The 17,835-nt window shown below is 38.8% G+C and overlaps 1 protein-coding gene and 1 non-coding gene across 9 annotated transcripts in view; both read left to right on the top strand.

Moving 5' to 3' along the window:
• LOC129734461 (zinc finger RNA-binding protein) overlaps positions 1 to 17,835 on the top strand; it is a 46,381-nt gene that overhangs the window by 10,991 nt on the left and 17,555 nt on the right. For 5 of the 8 annotated variants that reach the window (XM_055697987.1, XM_055697991.1, XM_055697994.1 and 2 more), the window contains exons 3-9: positions 2,852 to 3,134; positions 5,573 to 5,717; positions 6,431 to 6,649; positions 10,202 to 10,446; positions 11,451 to 11,642; positions 13,881 to 14,181; positions 15,080 to 15,273. In XM_055697987.1, the coding sequence (XP_055553962.1) occupies positions 2,852 to 3,134; positions 5,573 to 5,717; positions 6,431 to 6,649; positions 10,202 to 10,446; positions 11,451 to 11,642; positions 13,881 to 14,181; positions 15,080 to 15,273 (1,579 nt within the window). The remainder of the gene's footprint in view (positions 1 to 2,851; positions 3,135 to 5,572; positions 5,718 to 6,430; positions 6,650 to 10,201; positions 10,447 to 11,450; positions 11,643 to 13,880; positions 14,182 to 15,079; positions 15,274 to 17,835) is intronic. The other 3 variants (XM_055697988.1, XM_055697990.1, XM_055697989.1) reach the window with 3 other exon arrangements.
• On the top strand, positions 174 to 309 carry LOC129734652 (small nucleolar RNA SNORA66). Its single transcript, XR_008730140.1, has one exon. It is a non-coding gene; the product is annotated as a small nucleolar RNA SNORA66 (small nucleolar RNA).

Raw genomic sequence — 17,835 nt, 5'->3', positions numbered from 1 at the left:
TTGATATAAATTACTTACATGAAAGTGTCTGGTCATAATGTTAAGAGTTTCTCAGTAAGACCGGGGGAGAAAAAGAAACATCATAAATTTAGGAAATATGTGTCTGTGAATTTCTGTACCATAACTTTTAAAAAGGAAGGAGGAGTCAATTCTAGAATATTTTTCTTGTAGTCTTGCAAACTTGGTCACTAGCTCTGCATGATGTTGCAGAAGCAAGGGGAACAGATTTGCTAACGTAAACGTGGTCATAGAACTAATTAGCCTTAGAAATCAAAGTATTTGGACTGTTAATTTTATACCATGATAAGGAAGTTTGATACAAAAATAGCACAGAAGAAATGAAACTGTAGCAGAATCTTAATAGTCCTGCTCATAATGATCACAATCTCTTCACAATATTAAATACTGAAAACTGTCAGGCAGACTTAATCATATATGTTCTGAGAACAAAAGCATTTTCTTTGATAAACTGACTGATATTATTACCTCATAGTGTGTTGTGAACACTGTATTGTATTTTCTAATAGTAACTTAAGCATGGTTTCATGAAACATGAAGAGCCAAATTAATGCTTCCTGGACAGGTCTCTGTTCTTTCTCTCCCTCCCATTCCCCCCCCCCCTACTTCCATACATATAATTTATGTGGGGTCTGGCACTCAGCAGACTGTTTTACGAGCTCCAATGTTTGTAACGCTTCTACCATGTTAGAAAATGAGCCCAGGAAAAAAAAAATCTCAGTTTTCTGCTAGATTAATGAGTTAAATCAGTGCACTTAATAGCTTGACAAGTAGCAGAACTAGCACTAGGGATTGAATAGGATGGCATAGCCAAGTTTAGTATATGGGAGGTGGGATGTATAAGAGTGGGAATAGGATGGAGCAAGATTTTCCTTGTTGGCAGTATTAGACTGTTGATGTGTTCAAGTGCAGTCAGAGTTAAATAGTCTGCTGTCTGTTTTCTCAATTTAATGTATTTTTAGTAGATGCATACGATAATGTGAATTACCTCAGAACTTTTTAATATTTTACACCTCTGTACTGTTAGATATGTAGATAATGCAGCCTAATTTTATAGATTGTCATTGACTTTTACCATCATAAAATAATCTTCCTGAATTTTCTGGTGGAGTCTAATTTCTCATCTTAAACTGACAAAACAGAGAAACTGCCTATATACATCAAGTAGGAGGAATTGTTTCGAGCAGTGGTGGGAGCTACACCAGAATGGCTCAGGTCTTTTCCTTCCACTGTTATGTTAAGAAGCTGAAAATAAAATGAAACATAATTGTGAGTACAACTCACAGCTTAATTAAGTTTGGATGGAATGCAAGTGGTCTTTTAAGCAATCAGGGGCTTAAGATGGGAAGAAGGTGGAGTCCAGGCATGTAAATCAAATATTTTCTCTGTGTGTTTCTGCTGTAGGAATTTTATTATTTTTTTTAAATATATTAAAGTTAATGGGTTCTGCTGTAATTGACAAAATCAGTTTTTCTTAATAAATAAATAAATAAAAAATTACTAAATACAAGGGAGTTATGGAAAAGTCTTTTGCAAAAATAATAGTATCTATAATTAAAAGGTGCTTTGTTTCTGGTAGTTATGTCAGAGAGAATATTGTAGTCTTTAGGAAAAAAAATACTATAACTTCTTGTTCCTTTTGGTTTTGAGCATAACCATGCTGCAGTTCCACTTTGCCACTGAGTATGTTTGCTTCAAGTGAGATTTAATTTTTCTATTTACTTCTAAAAAATAGGGGATGCTGCCTTCTCTAATAGGCATGGAATTGGTTTTGAATTATATTTTTATAGTGGTATAGACATTCTTAAATATTATTGAAAAGCAGTGCTGGAAGTGTACTAAAAATTTCAGAATAGTCACTCAATCCCCATTTCATATCAGTGTTCCAGATAGTGATATTTTGCCAGTTTATTTGTTTAAAAATAAAAATAACTATTGTAGGCTTTTAATCATAATGCACAGTTATAGATCAATATAGGACAATAATATTAGTTTCAGTTCAAATAATTAAGCCTTTGAAGCCATATTTTTTTTATTTCCACTGTTAATATTTACTCATTCTTAGTAAATAGCCACATATTAATGTCCTACCTGCAAATTTAAGAGAGGCAGATTAGTCTCGTCATGTGTCTGGAAGCTTGCCAGAGCTCTGGTAGCAGTCATCTTGCTCGATCTGACTGACTGTTCTTTTGATGCTTTGTGTTGTGAGGCAGTAGAGTTCTGTACGAGTGAGTGGGACCAGCTTTTATAATTCTAAACTTTTGTGGGAAAAGTCCCTTATCAGAGGTGTGTATTTAAAGTGTCTTTGCCTTAAATTTAAGAGTTCTCAGCTAATTTTCATGCAAGTCTTTAAAATCTCATTACTTTAATATGGTTTACTGAAAAACATCATGCAAGTGCAGGTCAGTAATGAGCTCTCACAGAAAAGCAGTATTTTTCTGAATTTGACAGGTATGTCAGTTTTATTGAAGAACTACTAAAACACTTAAAAACTTATTGGTCATGAAAAGTTAATAGTGTAAGGCTTCTGTATTATTTTAAATGAAAGACTTGGGTTCTTTTCAAGCAGTGGAACACACCACCACCCCCTTTGCTAAGAAGAAAGTCACCACCTACATAATATGTCTGCATCCACAGAAACTTCAAAATGATACAGCCTTTTTCATGGGGGTGGAAGAGGGGTAATAAAAGCCATTAAAATGTATGATAGCTGCTCCAGGTCTGTTTGTAGAATAGACAGGTATTAATCAAATCTGTGATTTTGAAATGTTTAGGCATTAGCTAGTATGTTGAATCAATCTAATTATTTACTTACTGTCTTTTTCCAATATAGCCAGCAGCCAGCTTCAGGTGTAGCGTATTCCCATCCAACTACAGTTGCTAGCTACACTGTCCACCAGGCACCAGTTGCTGCACACACTGTTACTGCGGCCTATGCTCCAGCAGCAGCTACAGTTGCAGTAGCCAGGCCTGCTCCAGTAGCTGTTGCGGCCTCTGCAACAGCTGCTGCTTATGGAGGCTATCCTACATCGCACACAGCTACAGATTATGGTTATACACAGAGGCAACAAGAAGCTCCACCACCACCACCACCTGTCACTACGCAGAATTACCAGGTGTGTTAAAATAAGCAATTGCTTGTGTGATTTTTAAATTATATGTTCAAAGGAGGAGGCCTGCTTGGATAAGAGAATGTGATGATATTTATATCTTTTTCTTCCATGAATCAGTTTGATTGCAACTCAAATTACTTAGTAGCTAAAACTGATAGAATGTGAAGTGACTGCAGTCTCATATGCTGTGTATAGAGGATTATCAGCAGTAGTACTGCAGGAGCTAAGATTTAGATGTCCACACAGTAAGCAATGAATTGACATTTATCTCCAAATGATTTTGTGAACCTCTGCTGAAATATTTGTCTCAGCTAGCCTAAATGTTCAAGTGGCATGTGGTAAACTGGGTCATGGAACTGATTTAGATGAAAAAACTGTTCCAATAATTTTTTTCAGTGGGAGATATAGTTCCTTTGTCAGATTTCTGGGTGCCACAGGAGCCCTAGTACCAAATGTAAGAGGATAGAAGATTACCCTAGGAGAGGAACTACCCTTTGAGTAGGTTTTGGGTATCCTTTGTGAGACCACTGCCTAATCTTGTGTGGCTACAAGCTTCTACAAAAGGGAACTGTTGTCTGTTTTCGTCTAGCCCTGACCTTTGCTTGACACTTCCTTGCATTGAATCTAGCAGTTGTCAGCATTTGGGTGGGTCAGTTCAGGATAAGGATCCCACAGAAAACTAACCAACCAAAAAAGAAGTAGCATCTTTCCACAGATTTGACAGACTTCTGCAGAATTTCCTTGGTTCTGCACAGTTGTGATGCCAATGCAAGAGATAAAGGTGGGATTGTGTAGGGCTGTGAGGAGAGATGTGATGGTACCTCAGACAACTTCCCATTCTTACGCTGGCTTAAATGTCATATGAAACAACATCCTGTCAGTGACTTGTATTTCTCTTCAGTCCAGGAATAAAGAAACTTAGCAATACAAATCAGAGTGCTGCATCAGTTTTACAGTTGGAAGATTTCAGTCTGTAGTGGTTATCTTGGGACTTATCTAACATAAGTGTTTACTCCTGTTCAGTTTTTAAGAAAGAGTGAGAAATTGCAGTTTTCCCTGTCTGTCCAGATTCACACAGTGCAAGCATATATGTACATCAGTAACCCTAGCCCATTGGTTTCAGACAGCTTAGATGCAGAAAGATGAGGGATTTTACATGGCCAGGTAGTTTCCCATTGGAAATGTGAATTTTATTTGTATTTTTATCAGCTTTTTTTCTACATTAGCATTTGTTAGTCAGTCTTTAGTGGATATTTCTAGGCTGGTGTGTTTATGTGCAAGAGTTACCAAACTCTTATGGCATGGCCCGTAGTTAAAATGTGCATTTACTATGAGAAGACACTGAAATACTATGTCCCTTGTAATAATTCTTTAATTTTTTTAGTCCTAAACTTATCAAGGCATTATCTAGATTCTAATTAGTATTTTTGTTTGTTTAAAAGGACTACTGTTGCTCTATGTTATAAATTCCTTTGTATGGCTTTTGTAATTTGTCATGTATGGTAATGAATCAAAATGTAGGAATCTTTCCAGTAGCACATTTACTCATAAATACAAGGTCATTAAACTAGTCAATTATTAGATGCATTCAGGCAGAAAAGAGTCCCCTAAACTAAAGAAAAATAATTCTACTTTACACAGGCTGGATGGAAAAGAGGTTTATTGTTATATTTCTTTGAAATCAAATGAAATCGTATACGTTAGTACATTTCGGCTAATGTAGTTTGTGCCTTGCTACCCCTCAGTTGATCAACTCTGCACTTTACCATAAATATGGTGAGGATGGGAGAATATATGTACGTGCATATAGTGCCTTCCAAGCCCTCCCTTTCTAAGCTTGCTAACCATCTCCTGAGTTCTGGAGTTTTTGAGTGGGCTACTTACCTTTCCCTTATAAACTAGATATGGTTCCCCAATGGAATAGTTGATACACCAAAAAGTAAAGAAGGCTTTAAAAGTATAACTTTCATACTCTAAAAAATATAACCAAGAAAAGTATTGTTGTTTGTGGGATTTTTAAAGCCAGTAAAGGTTCATGTTTGTAAACTTGTGAATTTATTGTAGTTTGTGGAAATCTGTGGTGTTTTTTTACTTCATGTTTTACAGGAATGTAATCTGATACAGTTGTCATGAAAAACTAGTGAGAATAGTTGCTTTTTGGTAACAAAAATAATTTGGAAGGGAAAGTGACTTAATAGCATGAGGTTAATTCCTATATTAAGTCTGAAAAAGGCCATCAGGGTTGTCTTCAGGCCTGAAGTATCTGTAAACATAAATTTAATTTCTTTAATGCATATATTAGTATATACTGTCTCTAAATATTTTTTAAATATCTAATGTAGTAGAATAGAAGAAAATTCTTTGCTGCTGCTAATGATCTTTATTACTCCAGATATATATTTAAGGAGAAATTTGCTGGGTTTTCTCTTTTGAATTTTTAGGATTCCTATTCTTATGTTCGATCTACCGCCCCAGCTGTCGCTTATGACAGCAAACAATACTATCAACAACCAACAGCAACTGCTGCAGCTGTGGCTGCTGCTGCCCAGCCTCAACCTTCAGTAGCTGAATCATACTACCAGACAGGTGGGTGTCATGATTCAAACTCCTGTCATTATACACAGTCTGCGTACTACCTTAAAAATATATCTTTAAATATTTCACATTATCCAGATTTGGTTTTAGTTTAGTTTTCACATGTAATCCCTGTCAATGTGTAGAAAAATTTGCTGTACCTAGAATTTGAACGTTATTGTGACACTGCCATAAGTAACTATCTTTGAGGTCTGGATTGTTATTAAACACACTCAAAACATACTTCTAGGCAAACTTTTAAAAGTCAGTGGTGGGTTCAGATTACAACTTTTTTTTTTTTATTCTTTAGTTACTTAATGCATGTACTTTAATTATTGGTATCATGAATGCTACAATGTGTAAATCCTATTTACTTTTTGTACTATAAGTAGGGATAATAGGAAAGTTTAAATGTTTCTTAGGCTTAGTGTACACTAGTAAAACCATTGAACAAGAAGGTTGTTTAAAAACATGGCAGCACAGTTAAAAATACATAAATCTGAGGTACTGTAGAAAGAACCAAAAAACCAAAACCAAAAAACCAAACAGAATAAAATAACACCAAACAAAAAGGAAAAAAAAACCCACCCAACCAAACTAAAACAAAACCCACTTGTTATGTGTTTATTCCCCAGCATATCATTAAGTATCACTTAATATGGTTTGCATTTCATTCAACTAAAGCATGTCAGTATTCGTACACTTCTATTTTCTATCCTAATTAGCTCCAAAAGCAGGATATAGCCAAGGGGCAACTCAGTATACCCAAGCCCAGCAAACACGACAAGTGACAGCTATAAAACCTGCAACCCCAAGTCCAGCAACAACTACGTTTTCTATATATCCGGTATCCTCTACTGTGCAGCCAGTAGCAGCTGCAGCTACTGTTGTTCCATCCTATACTCAAAGTGCAACGTACAGTACAACAGCGGTTACTTATTCTGGTAAGAATTTTGTGTATTAAGTTGCTGGGAACTTTGCAGTTGTTACAGGAGAGGATTTAAATGCTCAGAATTTTAGCAGTTTGTGTTCAATTGCATCTTAGTCTACTGAGAAGTATCAACCAGTTAAATCATAATAATGGCAAAATATTTTGATGTATCTTTAAAAGAGGTTTGATGTTTGTACGTGCCTGTTTTGTTACATGTGAGAATCCAAAGTGTTGGCATTATGTGCATGGTGTTTTATGACTTACTGTAAGGTTTGGAGAGAAAAGATGGGGGATAGAAAAAATAACGAAACATCCACACAAATATAACCCAGGGAAACTGGGAGCATGCTGCCATCAAACAGCAGTGACAGAGAGGAGCGCGCCAATATAAATCTTGTAAGTTTGGGTTGTCTTGACCCAAAATGGGAGGAAAATGGGTGCTAAATAAAAAATAACTTTCCTTCAAACATTAGAAATCCAAAAAGTAGTTAAAGATGAAAAGATGTTAACTTTATGGCCAGATAGTAATCAACTGGCATATTATAGCTACCTTGAACTTTCTGTTTTGTTTTCTGTTTAAAAATGGATTTTAAGACTTCCTTGAAACAGAACCTGATCAGAGGATTAAAATGGTTGAACGTGTAGATATAGAAAGTTTATGGGAAAACCGGCTCAAAGGTGCGAAAGCCCAGTTTCCTTGATTTATTCAACTTTGATACTAGAAAACAAGGAGTGTGTAGACAGGGTGTGCTGCGGAGGTTTTAGCAGGCAAGCAGCTTCTTTGTACTAGAACAATTTAAATCAGTGAAATAGAATGTAATAGCAGTAGCAATTCTGTCTTTTATCTTTCTTTTCTACACCACGCCACCCCACCCCACCCCCCGCCCCCCCATCTGTCCTCCTTTTCATTTTGGAACTTGAACAGTAAATCTGATTCTGGAAGACTACTTACTATATGGCCTTTGATAAATCTTTTATTAAAATACTTAGAATGATAGAACTGTAGGTTTGGGTTGGAAGGGACCTTAAAGATCATCTAGTTCCAGCCCCCCTTCCATGGGCAGGGGCACCTTCCACTAGCCCAGGTTGCTCAAAGCCCCATCCAACCTGGCCTTGAACACTTTCAGGGAGGGGGCATCCACAGCTTCTCTGGGCAACCTGTTCCAGTGTCTCACCACCCTCACAGTAACGAATTTCTTCCTTATATCTAATCTAAATCTACCCTCTTTTAGCTTAAAGCCATTCCCTCTTGTCCTGTCGCTACAGGCCCTACTAAAAAGTCTGTCCCCATCTTTCTTGTAGGCTCCCTTTAGGTACTGGAAGGCTCCTATAAGGTCTCCCCAGAGCCTTCTCTTCTCCAGGCTGAAGAACCCCAACTCTCTCAGCCTTTCCTCACAGGAGAGGTACTCCAGCCCTCTGATCATCTTTGTGGCTCTCCTCTGGACTTGCTCCACCAGGTCCATGTCTTCCTTATGTTGGGAGCTCCAGAGCTGAACGCAGTACTCCAGGCGAGGTCTCATGAGAATAGAATAGAAGGGGAGAATCACCTCCCTTGACCTGCTGGTCATGTTTCTTTTGATGCAGCCCAGGATTCAGTTGGCTTTCTGGGCTGCAAGCACACATTGTTGGGCCATGCTGAGCTTCTTGTCCACCAGCACCCCCAAGTCGTCCTCCTCAGGGCTGCTCTCAATCCATTCTCCACCCAGCTGTTATTGATACTGGGGTTGCCCTGACCCAGGTACAAGACCTTGCACTTGGCCTTGTTGAACTTCACTAGGTTTGCATGGGCCCACCTCTCAAGCTTGTCAAGGTCCCTCTGCATGGTATCCCTTCCATCCACTTGTCACCAATCTCCACTTGGCTATTGAGCCGTTGACGGCAATTCTTTGAGTGTGACTATCCAGCCAATTCCTTACCCACAGAGTGGTCCACCCATGTCTTTCCGGTTTAGAGACAAGGATGTTGTGCAGGACCATGTCGAAAGCTTTGCACAAGTCCCAGGTAGATGAGGTCAGTTGCTCTTCCCTCATCCATCAGCACTGTAACCCCGTTGTAGAAGGCCACCAAATTTGTCAGGCATGACTTGCTCTTGGTGAAGCCACGTTGGCTGTCACCAGTCACCTCCTTGTTTTCCATGTGCCTTTGCATAGTTTCCAGGAGGATCTGCTCCATGGTCTTGCTGGGTACTGAGGTGAGACTGACTGTCCTGTAGGTTCCCGGGTCTTCCTTTTTTCCCTTTTTAAAAATGGGGGTTATGTTTACCCTTTTCCAATCCATGGGAACTTCACCGGACTGCCATGACTTCTCAAACATGATGGATAGAAGCTTAGCTTAGTTCCCTTGGCACCTGTGGATGCATCTCATCAGGTGCCCTGGACTTGTGCGCCTTCAGGTTCCTTAGATGGTCTCAAACCTGATCTTTTCCAACAGCGGGCAGTTCTTCATTCTCCCAGTCCCTGCCTTTGCCTTCTGTGACTTGGGCAGTGTGGCTGGAGTACTTCCTGGTGAAGACCGAGGCAAAGAAGTCATTGAGTACCTCAGCTTTCTCCATGTCCTGGGTAATCAGGTCTCCTGTTTCCTTCTGGAGAGGGTCCACATTTTTCCTGGTCATCTTTTTATCACTGATGTACTTATAGAAGCTTTTCTTGTTGTCCTTGACATCCCTGTCCAGATTTAATTCTGTCAGGGCTTTAGCTTTCCTAACCTAATCCCTGGCTGCTCGGGTAGTTTCTCTCTAATCCTCCCAGGCTGCCTATCCTTGCTTCCACCATCTGTATGCTTCCTTTTTGTGTTTGATTTCATCCAGCAGCTCCTTGTTCATCCATGCAGGCCTCCTGGCATTTTTGCCCAACTTTGTCTTTGTTGGGATGCATCGCTCATCGCTTCTAAGCTTGGAGGAAGTGATCTTTGAACATTAACCAGCTTTCTTGGGCCCCTCTTCCCTCCAGGGCTTTATCCCATGGTACTCTACCAAGCAGATCCCTGAAGAGGCCAGTCTTCTCTCCTAAAGTCCAGGGTGGTGATCTTGCTGCATGCCCTCCTCGCTACCCTAAGGATCTTGATTTCCATCATTTTGGGGTCACTGCAGCCAAGGCTGCTTTTGAGCTTTGCATTCCCCACCAGCCCCTCCTTGTTGGCGAGAATAAGGTCCAGCATGGCACCTCTCCTTGGAGAAGGAAGTTATCAATGCATTCCAGGAACCTCCTGAATTGCCTGTGCCCTGCTGTTGTCTCTCCAATAGATATCTTGTTACATCATACTCGGTCTTAACAGAAAATTTCACATAATTTCACGTATTCCTTAGGGATGCTTTGATATATGAAACATAACTATGTTTGATTTGTCTAAAAACAAATATATTCCTGATACAAGTGGTACGCTATGTATTTGTGGGCTGTGAAACATCAAGAAAAATTCAGACTGCATCACAAGATCTCAATAAATTGTTTATATCCTGCCCCCCCCCCCCCCCCAAGTATTCAATATGCTTGGAATTAGTGGATTTTGGGATTTTGTAATTGATACATGATGTACAGTGATGTAACATTTTATTTTGATCTTTGAGGTACCTCTTATTCTGGCTATGAAGCTGCAGTGTATTCAGCTGCATCATCCTATTACCAGCAGCAGCAGCAACAGAAACAGGCAGTGGCAGCAGCTGCTGCTGCTGCTGCAACAGCCGCTTGGACAGGGACTACCTTTACTAAAAAGGCACCATTCCAAAATAAGCAGCTGAAACCGAAGCAACCTCCCAAACCACCCCAGATCCACTACTGTGATGTTTGTAAGATCAGCTGTGCTGGACCACAGGTATATATATATAAATACAATATTCTGCTACATACTTCAGTCGTAATATTTTCAGCTAAAAAATGACCCCTTTAAGAATATTTGTTAATTTTTAAAGACTTGATTCTATACTTTTACTAAAGTTTTACAATTAAATGAAAATGTGTGCTATTATAGAAAGAGGTCCTATGAGAAGACAAAAAGATAGATCCCCTTAGCTTGTATAGTGAAGCTTCTTCAGCTGTGCTTTGGACTCCAGAAGTATTCTAAACTTTGAATTTGATTTGCTTTTTTAGCACAGCAAGTTTCTTAGAAAATACTTTTTTCAAAACTTTGTGAATGGTAAGCCTGAAAATTTATTCTTCATTGTATTCCAGCATCTCAGTTTAGTTTCACGGTGGGTACAAGTGCATAAAAAGTAGATATCAATTCATGTAGAGTGCTTGTGTCTGGTGAAACAGTTCTTACTCTTTAGGCAAATTTGTCATTATTTCCTACCCTGTCTGCTCTGTAGTTTGCCACTGTTGGTATAGGAACAAATAGCAACTTCTGCATTTCATTTTCAGCACAGCTTTATTTATGCATTACCTTCTTTTGAATTTATTTTTTTTTATTCTCTGGATACATATAATAACTGTGGTTTTGCAGTTTAAGGAAAATTAAAAATCAAGAACAATTTAATGCAGTGCAGGAAACTGCAACAGAGATGCAGTTTTCTGGTCTTGTTAAGCTTTCAATGGTAATATCTGTTGACCAGTACTTGATTGAGGAAGTGAGAAGGTAGAAGAGAAAAGACCATATTGTATTACCTAAAAGTGGAATCCTGGCGGTGAAGAAAATTCCTTGGTCTTAAAGTGGCCTGCTTATTCCTTAGAGCATGTCATATGGAAGAAATGTTTGATGTAGGAAGTATTTTCTCATACAAAGCATATGTTCTGTGCTATGTTCTATATTACACGTATTCACGAGTGATGAACAAGCAGTACGAAGACAGGTTATTGTGTGTGTATTGTTTATTTAAACAGACTTATAAAGAACACTTAGAAGGCCAGAAACACAAAAAGAAAGAAGCAGCATTAAAAGCTTCCCAGAACACCAATAACAGCAGCACTTCTGTTCGTGGAACTCAGAATCAGTTGCGTTGTGAGCTTTGTGATGTGTCTTGTACAGGGGCAGATGCTTATGCTGCCCATATTCGTGGAGCCAAGCATCAGAAAGTAAGAACTTTCTCTTGTCCTTATTATACAAGTCAGTCGTATATTTCTTCCCATAATTTTTTCTCATCTAAGAGAGGAGAAAATATGCAGAAACAATATAATTTGAATTATTTTGTTTAAAGACATTTAGTTCTGGTTTTGTTTCAAACTTATCTTTAAGCTCACTATTAGAAAGGCCTTGTTGGGAGCAAGGGGGAAAAATATTGCCACTGCATCAATGAGAAGAGGATATATTGGGGAAAGTATGTAAATTGTAGGAAGAAGGTATAGAGTAAGATGGGGAAAGCATCAATGAGGACATCCAGTAGCATGCTTGTGCCCCCTAACTCTTTTCAAGACTTTTCTTGACATTTTTCTTATTTGTCTGGTGCTGAGAAACTCTCAGTGCACTTTGAAACACTGTAAGCTGAGTCAGTGCCAAAGGACAGGACTATTACGCATCACTTTTTGGTATTTCTTGCAAGGAAAACTGTTCCTTGCTCCCATATACCAATGTCCTGTAGTAGACTTTATAATGTCTGTGTTTGGAAGAGTTTTGGTAAGCATACTTTCCCTACTGTCTGGGTGCAGTTAGGTAGACATTGTGGAATAAAGACTGCGGACTGTACTGTGAACCCCTGTGGACCAGTGTTTTAAATTTGACCATATAATAGTGAACGGAATGGCTGTGTAGAATGTGTGATTAGATATTACAGATTTTCCTCATAACTCTGGAAAGGTTAATGTCAGTAACAGATACAAGTATTAATATTCAGCTTTTATAGCTCTTTGTATCTCAGAACACTGTACGAAGTGGCATCAATAACATCATTCCTATTAACATAAATATAGCAAATTTAAGACAATTTTCCCAATATTATTTTTTGTTAGTACAAGAACAAAAATTATAATTTAGATAGACTTTCCTAGTGTTCTTTTTTTCATTAATGAAGTTGAGCCATTAAATTTTTGGGTTGTGCCCAGTAACTCCATAGGTATATATTATCTTTATATATTTGGATGTCGCTTTCTCTTCCTTATAGATAGGCACTAACTAATGCTAATTTAGGTTGTCATCAGTGTAAAAATGAAATCTCAAAGGACTCTATTTCTTTGGTATGCTGAAGTATCTTGTGAATTCTACTGGAAAAAAGTAATTCTGAAGAGTTGCTTGAACTTAAATTTATAGTATTATGTGGCATTAATATGTCTGTATTCTGACGGGGAACATGCTTAAAAACTAACAAAACCCTAAGATGTGTGTATACAGTTGTGTTCATATCGTGATTGTGTATATGTGTTTGCATTAAAGGCATGTCTAGCAGATTTGTTTGAGGGTTTTTTTTGGTTTTGGGTGGTTTTTTTTCCAGCTACTTTCAAACTCAATCTTTAGTTTTCATTTTGCATGGTTTTTTCTTACAGACTTACATGCATTTTGCTTTTTCAGGTGATGATCAGCTGTCACCAAAAAGAAGTATTCTGTCTCAAGCATATTGTGAAAAGGCCTCTGCTTATTACTTCTAAGAATAAGCATGTACCTCTTTACTTTCTGTGAAATACTAAAGAGCTCTGAAATATGCCTCTTGCATCCTCCTTAACAGTCTCTGCAGATGTGCTTTAAAAAAACCAACAAACAAACCCCCAAACAAACAAAAAACCCCAAAACCCCCCAAAAACCCCTTTGAGGAATATCTACTGTTTTACGAAGTAACCTAGAAAGTTTATTAATAAAAATACTCTTAAAATGTAATGATCAAAAGAGACAGTGATGTTGAATCTGAATTAAATAACTCTTATTTACAAATATTATTTGGAACCACAATAGTTCAATGTACTACAATTTTTGGGGGTAGAATAAAAAGCAACCAGGCAACAAAACAGTAAGGTTGAAAGTTTGAGCAAAATGTTTCCTTGAGTTTTACTGGCTTGTGAGTTTATTGGCTTTCTGTTCTTGTCTATGCAGCTTTTGGAGTAAATATCTGAATTTCTAATGGAAATAAGCAATCTGAGATAACTATTAAGTATTTCCTTGTTACAGATGACAAGAACTTTTACATGTCTGTCCGTGTGTCGTGTCCATCCACCTGTCCCCCCGATCACTTTTTGTAAAGAAGCAATAACTTTTTAGTTATATTGATTTATATATATATATTTTAGCAATATTGATGCTTCTGTTAAAGCTTCCGTAACCTATAACAAGTTCATTTTTTATAGTTATCCCAGGAAGATCATATTATGAATTTCTCTTTATTCTTACAGGTAGTCAAGTTGCACACAAAGCTTGGCAAACCCATTCCTTCAACTGAACCAAATGTGGTTACCCAAGCTACTTCCTCAACATCCATATCTGCTTCTAAACCAACTGTCTCTGCTTCGAATATATTAACTAGCGGCAGCACTGTGAACTCCTCTGTTGCATCCTCTGCAGTGAAAATTCTTACTCCCACGGCAAATGCACCACTTAATGCAGTGTCCAACAACAAAACATCTTCAACCCCTGCTAATATAGCTGTAAAGAAAATATCTACACCGAAAATAAACTTTGTTGGCAAGTACAGAAGTCAGTCTTTATTTTAAAGCCTAACCTATTCTATATATATTTTTTTAAGATTTTAGTGCAACAAATACAAATGTATTTAGTTAACTTTTATGTGTAACTGTTGTGTTTAAGAGAATTAATGATAGGTGAAAATAAGAATATATATAAAAGTTTGGCTTCACAGTTCATGGTGTTTTCTGCTCTGTTGTCTCCACCTGACCTCTCTTGGAGGCTTCTCCCACCTTTGGTTTCTTATGTAGTAGTTGTTGGAGTATTGCAGTTTATAGTCCAGTCGGTCCTAATTTCAGTTTACAGCCTGGGCTGTTAAGGCAACCTGCAGTAGATTAGCAGTTGATAACTGGGCAACTGAAACACCCTTGTAACGCTAGAAATCTTAACAGTGGAAACATGAAATAAGCATGACAGACAGGTAGAGACAGGAAGCAGTCGTTCAATAAGCTATCCTACTCTTGAAGGAAAGACCTATGCAATTGCAACACTGAGATTATACTACCTTTGTTACTACAAACATTATAAGGTTTTGAAGTACTTTTTTTTTTGGATCCACTAACAAAAAAATATCTGATGACAAAAAAAAAAAAAAAAAAAAGAGGAAGACAATTAAAATATATTTGCCGAGTTGTTCCCATTCAGTGCATGAAAATGAATGATAAACTTTTGCTTTATATAGTTGCAATATTGCTTCTTGCTAAAATAAAAAATTAGGTGTTTAAATAACTTTTTGTTAAACTTTTTTAAAAAAAACTTTAATTGTATTTAAAATATGTTAGTTTTAATTAATTTTAAAAGTCTGATAATGCTTTAGCCAGAACATTGCAAATAGTCTTCAGTTTTCACATCATGTGTAATCATATTCTCATTTTATGAAAGTTAATGATTTTACTTTTTTTATTTGTAGGTGGTAATAAGCTTCAGACAACAGGAAGTAAACTGGAAGAAATTAAATCAGCTGAAAGTGTTAAAACAACAACTGCTGCTACAGTACAAACGAACGAAGTAAAATCAGACACAGCAGCTGAACCAGTGACTCCTACAACTCTTGCTGCTTTGCAAAGTGATGTCCAGCCAGTAGGCCATGACTACGTGGAGGAGGTATTGATGTAAAAATGTGGATTACTTTTTAACTACTTTAGTAAAAAATTATTCAACGTGAAACATCACAGAATGGCTGAGGTTGGAAGGGACCTCTGGAGATCATCTGGTCCAACCCACCTGCTCAAGCAGGGCCACCTGGAGCCAGTTGCCCAGGTCCATGTCCAGACAGCTTTTGAATATCTCCAAGGAGGGAGATTCCACAAGTTCCCTGGGCAATCTGTGCCAGTGCTCAGTCACTCTTACAGTAACAAAACAAAACAAGTGTTTCCTGATGTTCAGAGGGAACCTCCTGTGTTTCTGTTTGTGCTTATTGCCTCTGGTTCTGTCACTGGGCACCACTGAAAAGAGCCTGACTCTATCCTCTTTGTACCCTCCCTTCAGGTATTTAAATACGTTAATTAGATCCCCTCCCAAGCCTTCTCCTCTCTAGGCTAAACAATCCCAGCTCTCTCAGCCTTTCCTCATAGGAGAGAGGCTCCAGTCCATCATCTTTGTGGCCTTTCATTGAATGCTCTCGGGTATGTCCATGTCTCTCTTGCACTGGGGAGCCCAGAACTGCATGTGGGATTCCGGGTGTGGCCTCACCAGTTGTTAAAGGGGAAATTCACACAGACGTGGGTACCGCTAGGTTGCTTTAATCACAACTCAGAGTTGGGCCACCACCTCAGTGAGTGGCAGAGAACAAAGGGATGCAGCACAGCTTATATACACTAATCAGATCATTAGTCAGTGTCTGAGGTTTTAGGAGTTTCTTTTGGTCTTATCAGCTCTGGAATCCATCACCTGACCTTGTCCCAGCTGATACATCTATTCTGGTTCCAGTCTCTGCCTCAGTTCTTAGGTCCTGTTTGGATCATGATTTTCTTTCTGCCGGCTTTAACTCACACAATCCTTCAAGCACACTTAGTCTTTGAACAAGCAATTCCTATTCATCTGCATTAAAACAAATAACGATTATTTTTTTCTAAAGCCATCTGTTTTTCAGAAAGCACCTGCGTAAACAAATTGTTCATCTATTTTTTTTTTCTATTTAAACCAGCCTTGGATTAGGGCTATACAAGGGCCAAGGCCTGGTTCTGCCAGTTATCAGCTTTAACACTTTAAATTTCTTTATTCAAACTATGTTTTCTTTAACACCAGTGCTGGGTTAGAGAAGAAGGATCACCTCACTCAACCTGCTAGGTAATACTTTGTCTAATGCAGGCCAGAATGCCATTTGCCACCTTTGCTGCAAGGGCACATTGTTGGCTCAATTTCAACTTCGTGTTCACCAGGCCCCACCCCAGGTTCTTTTCTGCCAAGATGCTTTTCAGCTGGGTGGCTCCCAGCATATATTGGTGCATGGGGTTGTTCCTCCCTAGGTGCAGGACTTCACACTTCTCCCTGTTGAACTTCACAAGGTTCCTGTCAGCCCATTTTCTCCAGCCTATTGAGATCTCTCTCTGGATGGCAGTGCAATCTTCTGGTATATCAGCCACTTGCTCCTAGTTTTGCATCATCAGTAAACTTGCTGAGGATACGCCCTGCCCCATCATCCAGATCATTAATGAAGATGTTAAAACAGGACTGGACCCAGTATTGACTCTTGAGGTAGGCTGCTAGTTACTAGCCTCCAACTAGGTTTTGTTCTACTGATCGACACCCTCTGGGCCTTGTCATTCAACCAGCTTTTTATCCACCTAACTGTATGCTTATCCAGCCCATACATCAACAGCTTGTCTATGAGAATATTATGGTGAGACTGTGTCAAAGGCCTTACTGAAGTGCAGGTAGACCAGGGGTCCTAAAACTACGGTCTGCAGGCCGGATACTGCCCCCCAGGGTCCTCAATCTGGCCCCCGGTATTTACAGAACTCCCCCGCCCCCCCACTCCCCCCCCCCGGGGGTTGGGGGGGGAAACCAAGCAGCCGCAGATGACTGCCTGCCACTTCATCCGCGCGCCGGCCCCCTGTTTAAAAAGTTTGAGGACCCCTGAGGTAGACCATATCGGCTGCTTCATCTACCAGGCCAGTCATGTCATTGCAGAAGTTTGAGTTGATCAAGCACGACTTCCCCTTGGTGAAGCCATGCTGACTATTGATGATGATTTTCTTGTCCTTAATGTGCCTGGAAATGGTTTCCAGGATCAGTTGCTCCATCACCTTCCCAGGGATTGAGGTGAGGCTGACTGGCCTGTAATTCCCTGGGTCCTCTGTGAAGATAAAAGTGATAAGGCATTGAACCTGCAAAGGCTTGTGCATATGTTTACATTTTTGTATTGTGCATGTTTCTTTTGAGCTCAGTGGGTGGCATGAGATGTGTGGATGAAGTCTGATGTAAATTTTTCATCATTTGCAGATTTGTAATTATTTGACTCAATATGTTTAGGCTCGAGTTTAAAGCTGTGTACTCTTTAGAATGGAAGAACTTTGTTCTTTGTTCATTACCAAACACAATGTTGTGTCTGTCAGAATTGAAAGTTCTTTTTTCCCTTCTTTCAGTTACTGTGTGAACTTTTTAGCATGTTTTAAGATGGGTAGATATTTTCCCATGTCACTGAATTAGGTTAATTTTTACATC

Source organism: Falco cherrug, chromosome W (genome assembly GCF_023634085.1).
Source record: "Falco cherrug isolate bFalChe1 chromosome W, bFalChe1.pri, whole genome shotgun sequence".
NCBI classification, from domain to species: Eukaryota; Metazoa; Chordata; class Aves; order Falconiformes; family Falconidae; genus Falco; species Falco cherrug.
Note: the sequence above shows the minus strand (reverse complement) of the source record. Positions and strands in the feature narration are given on the sequence as shown.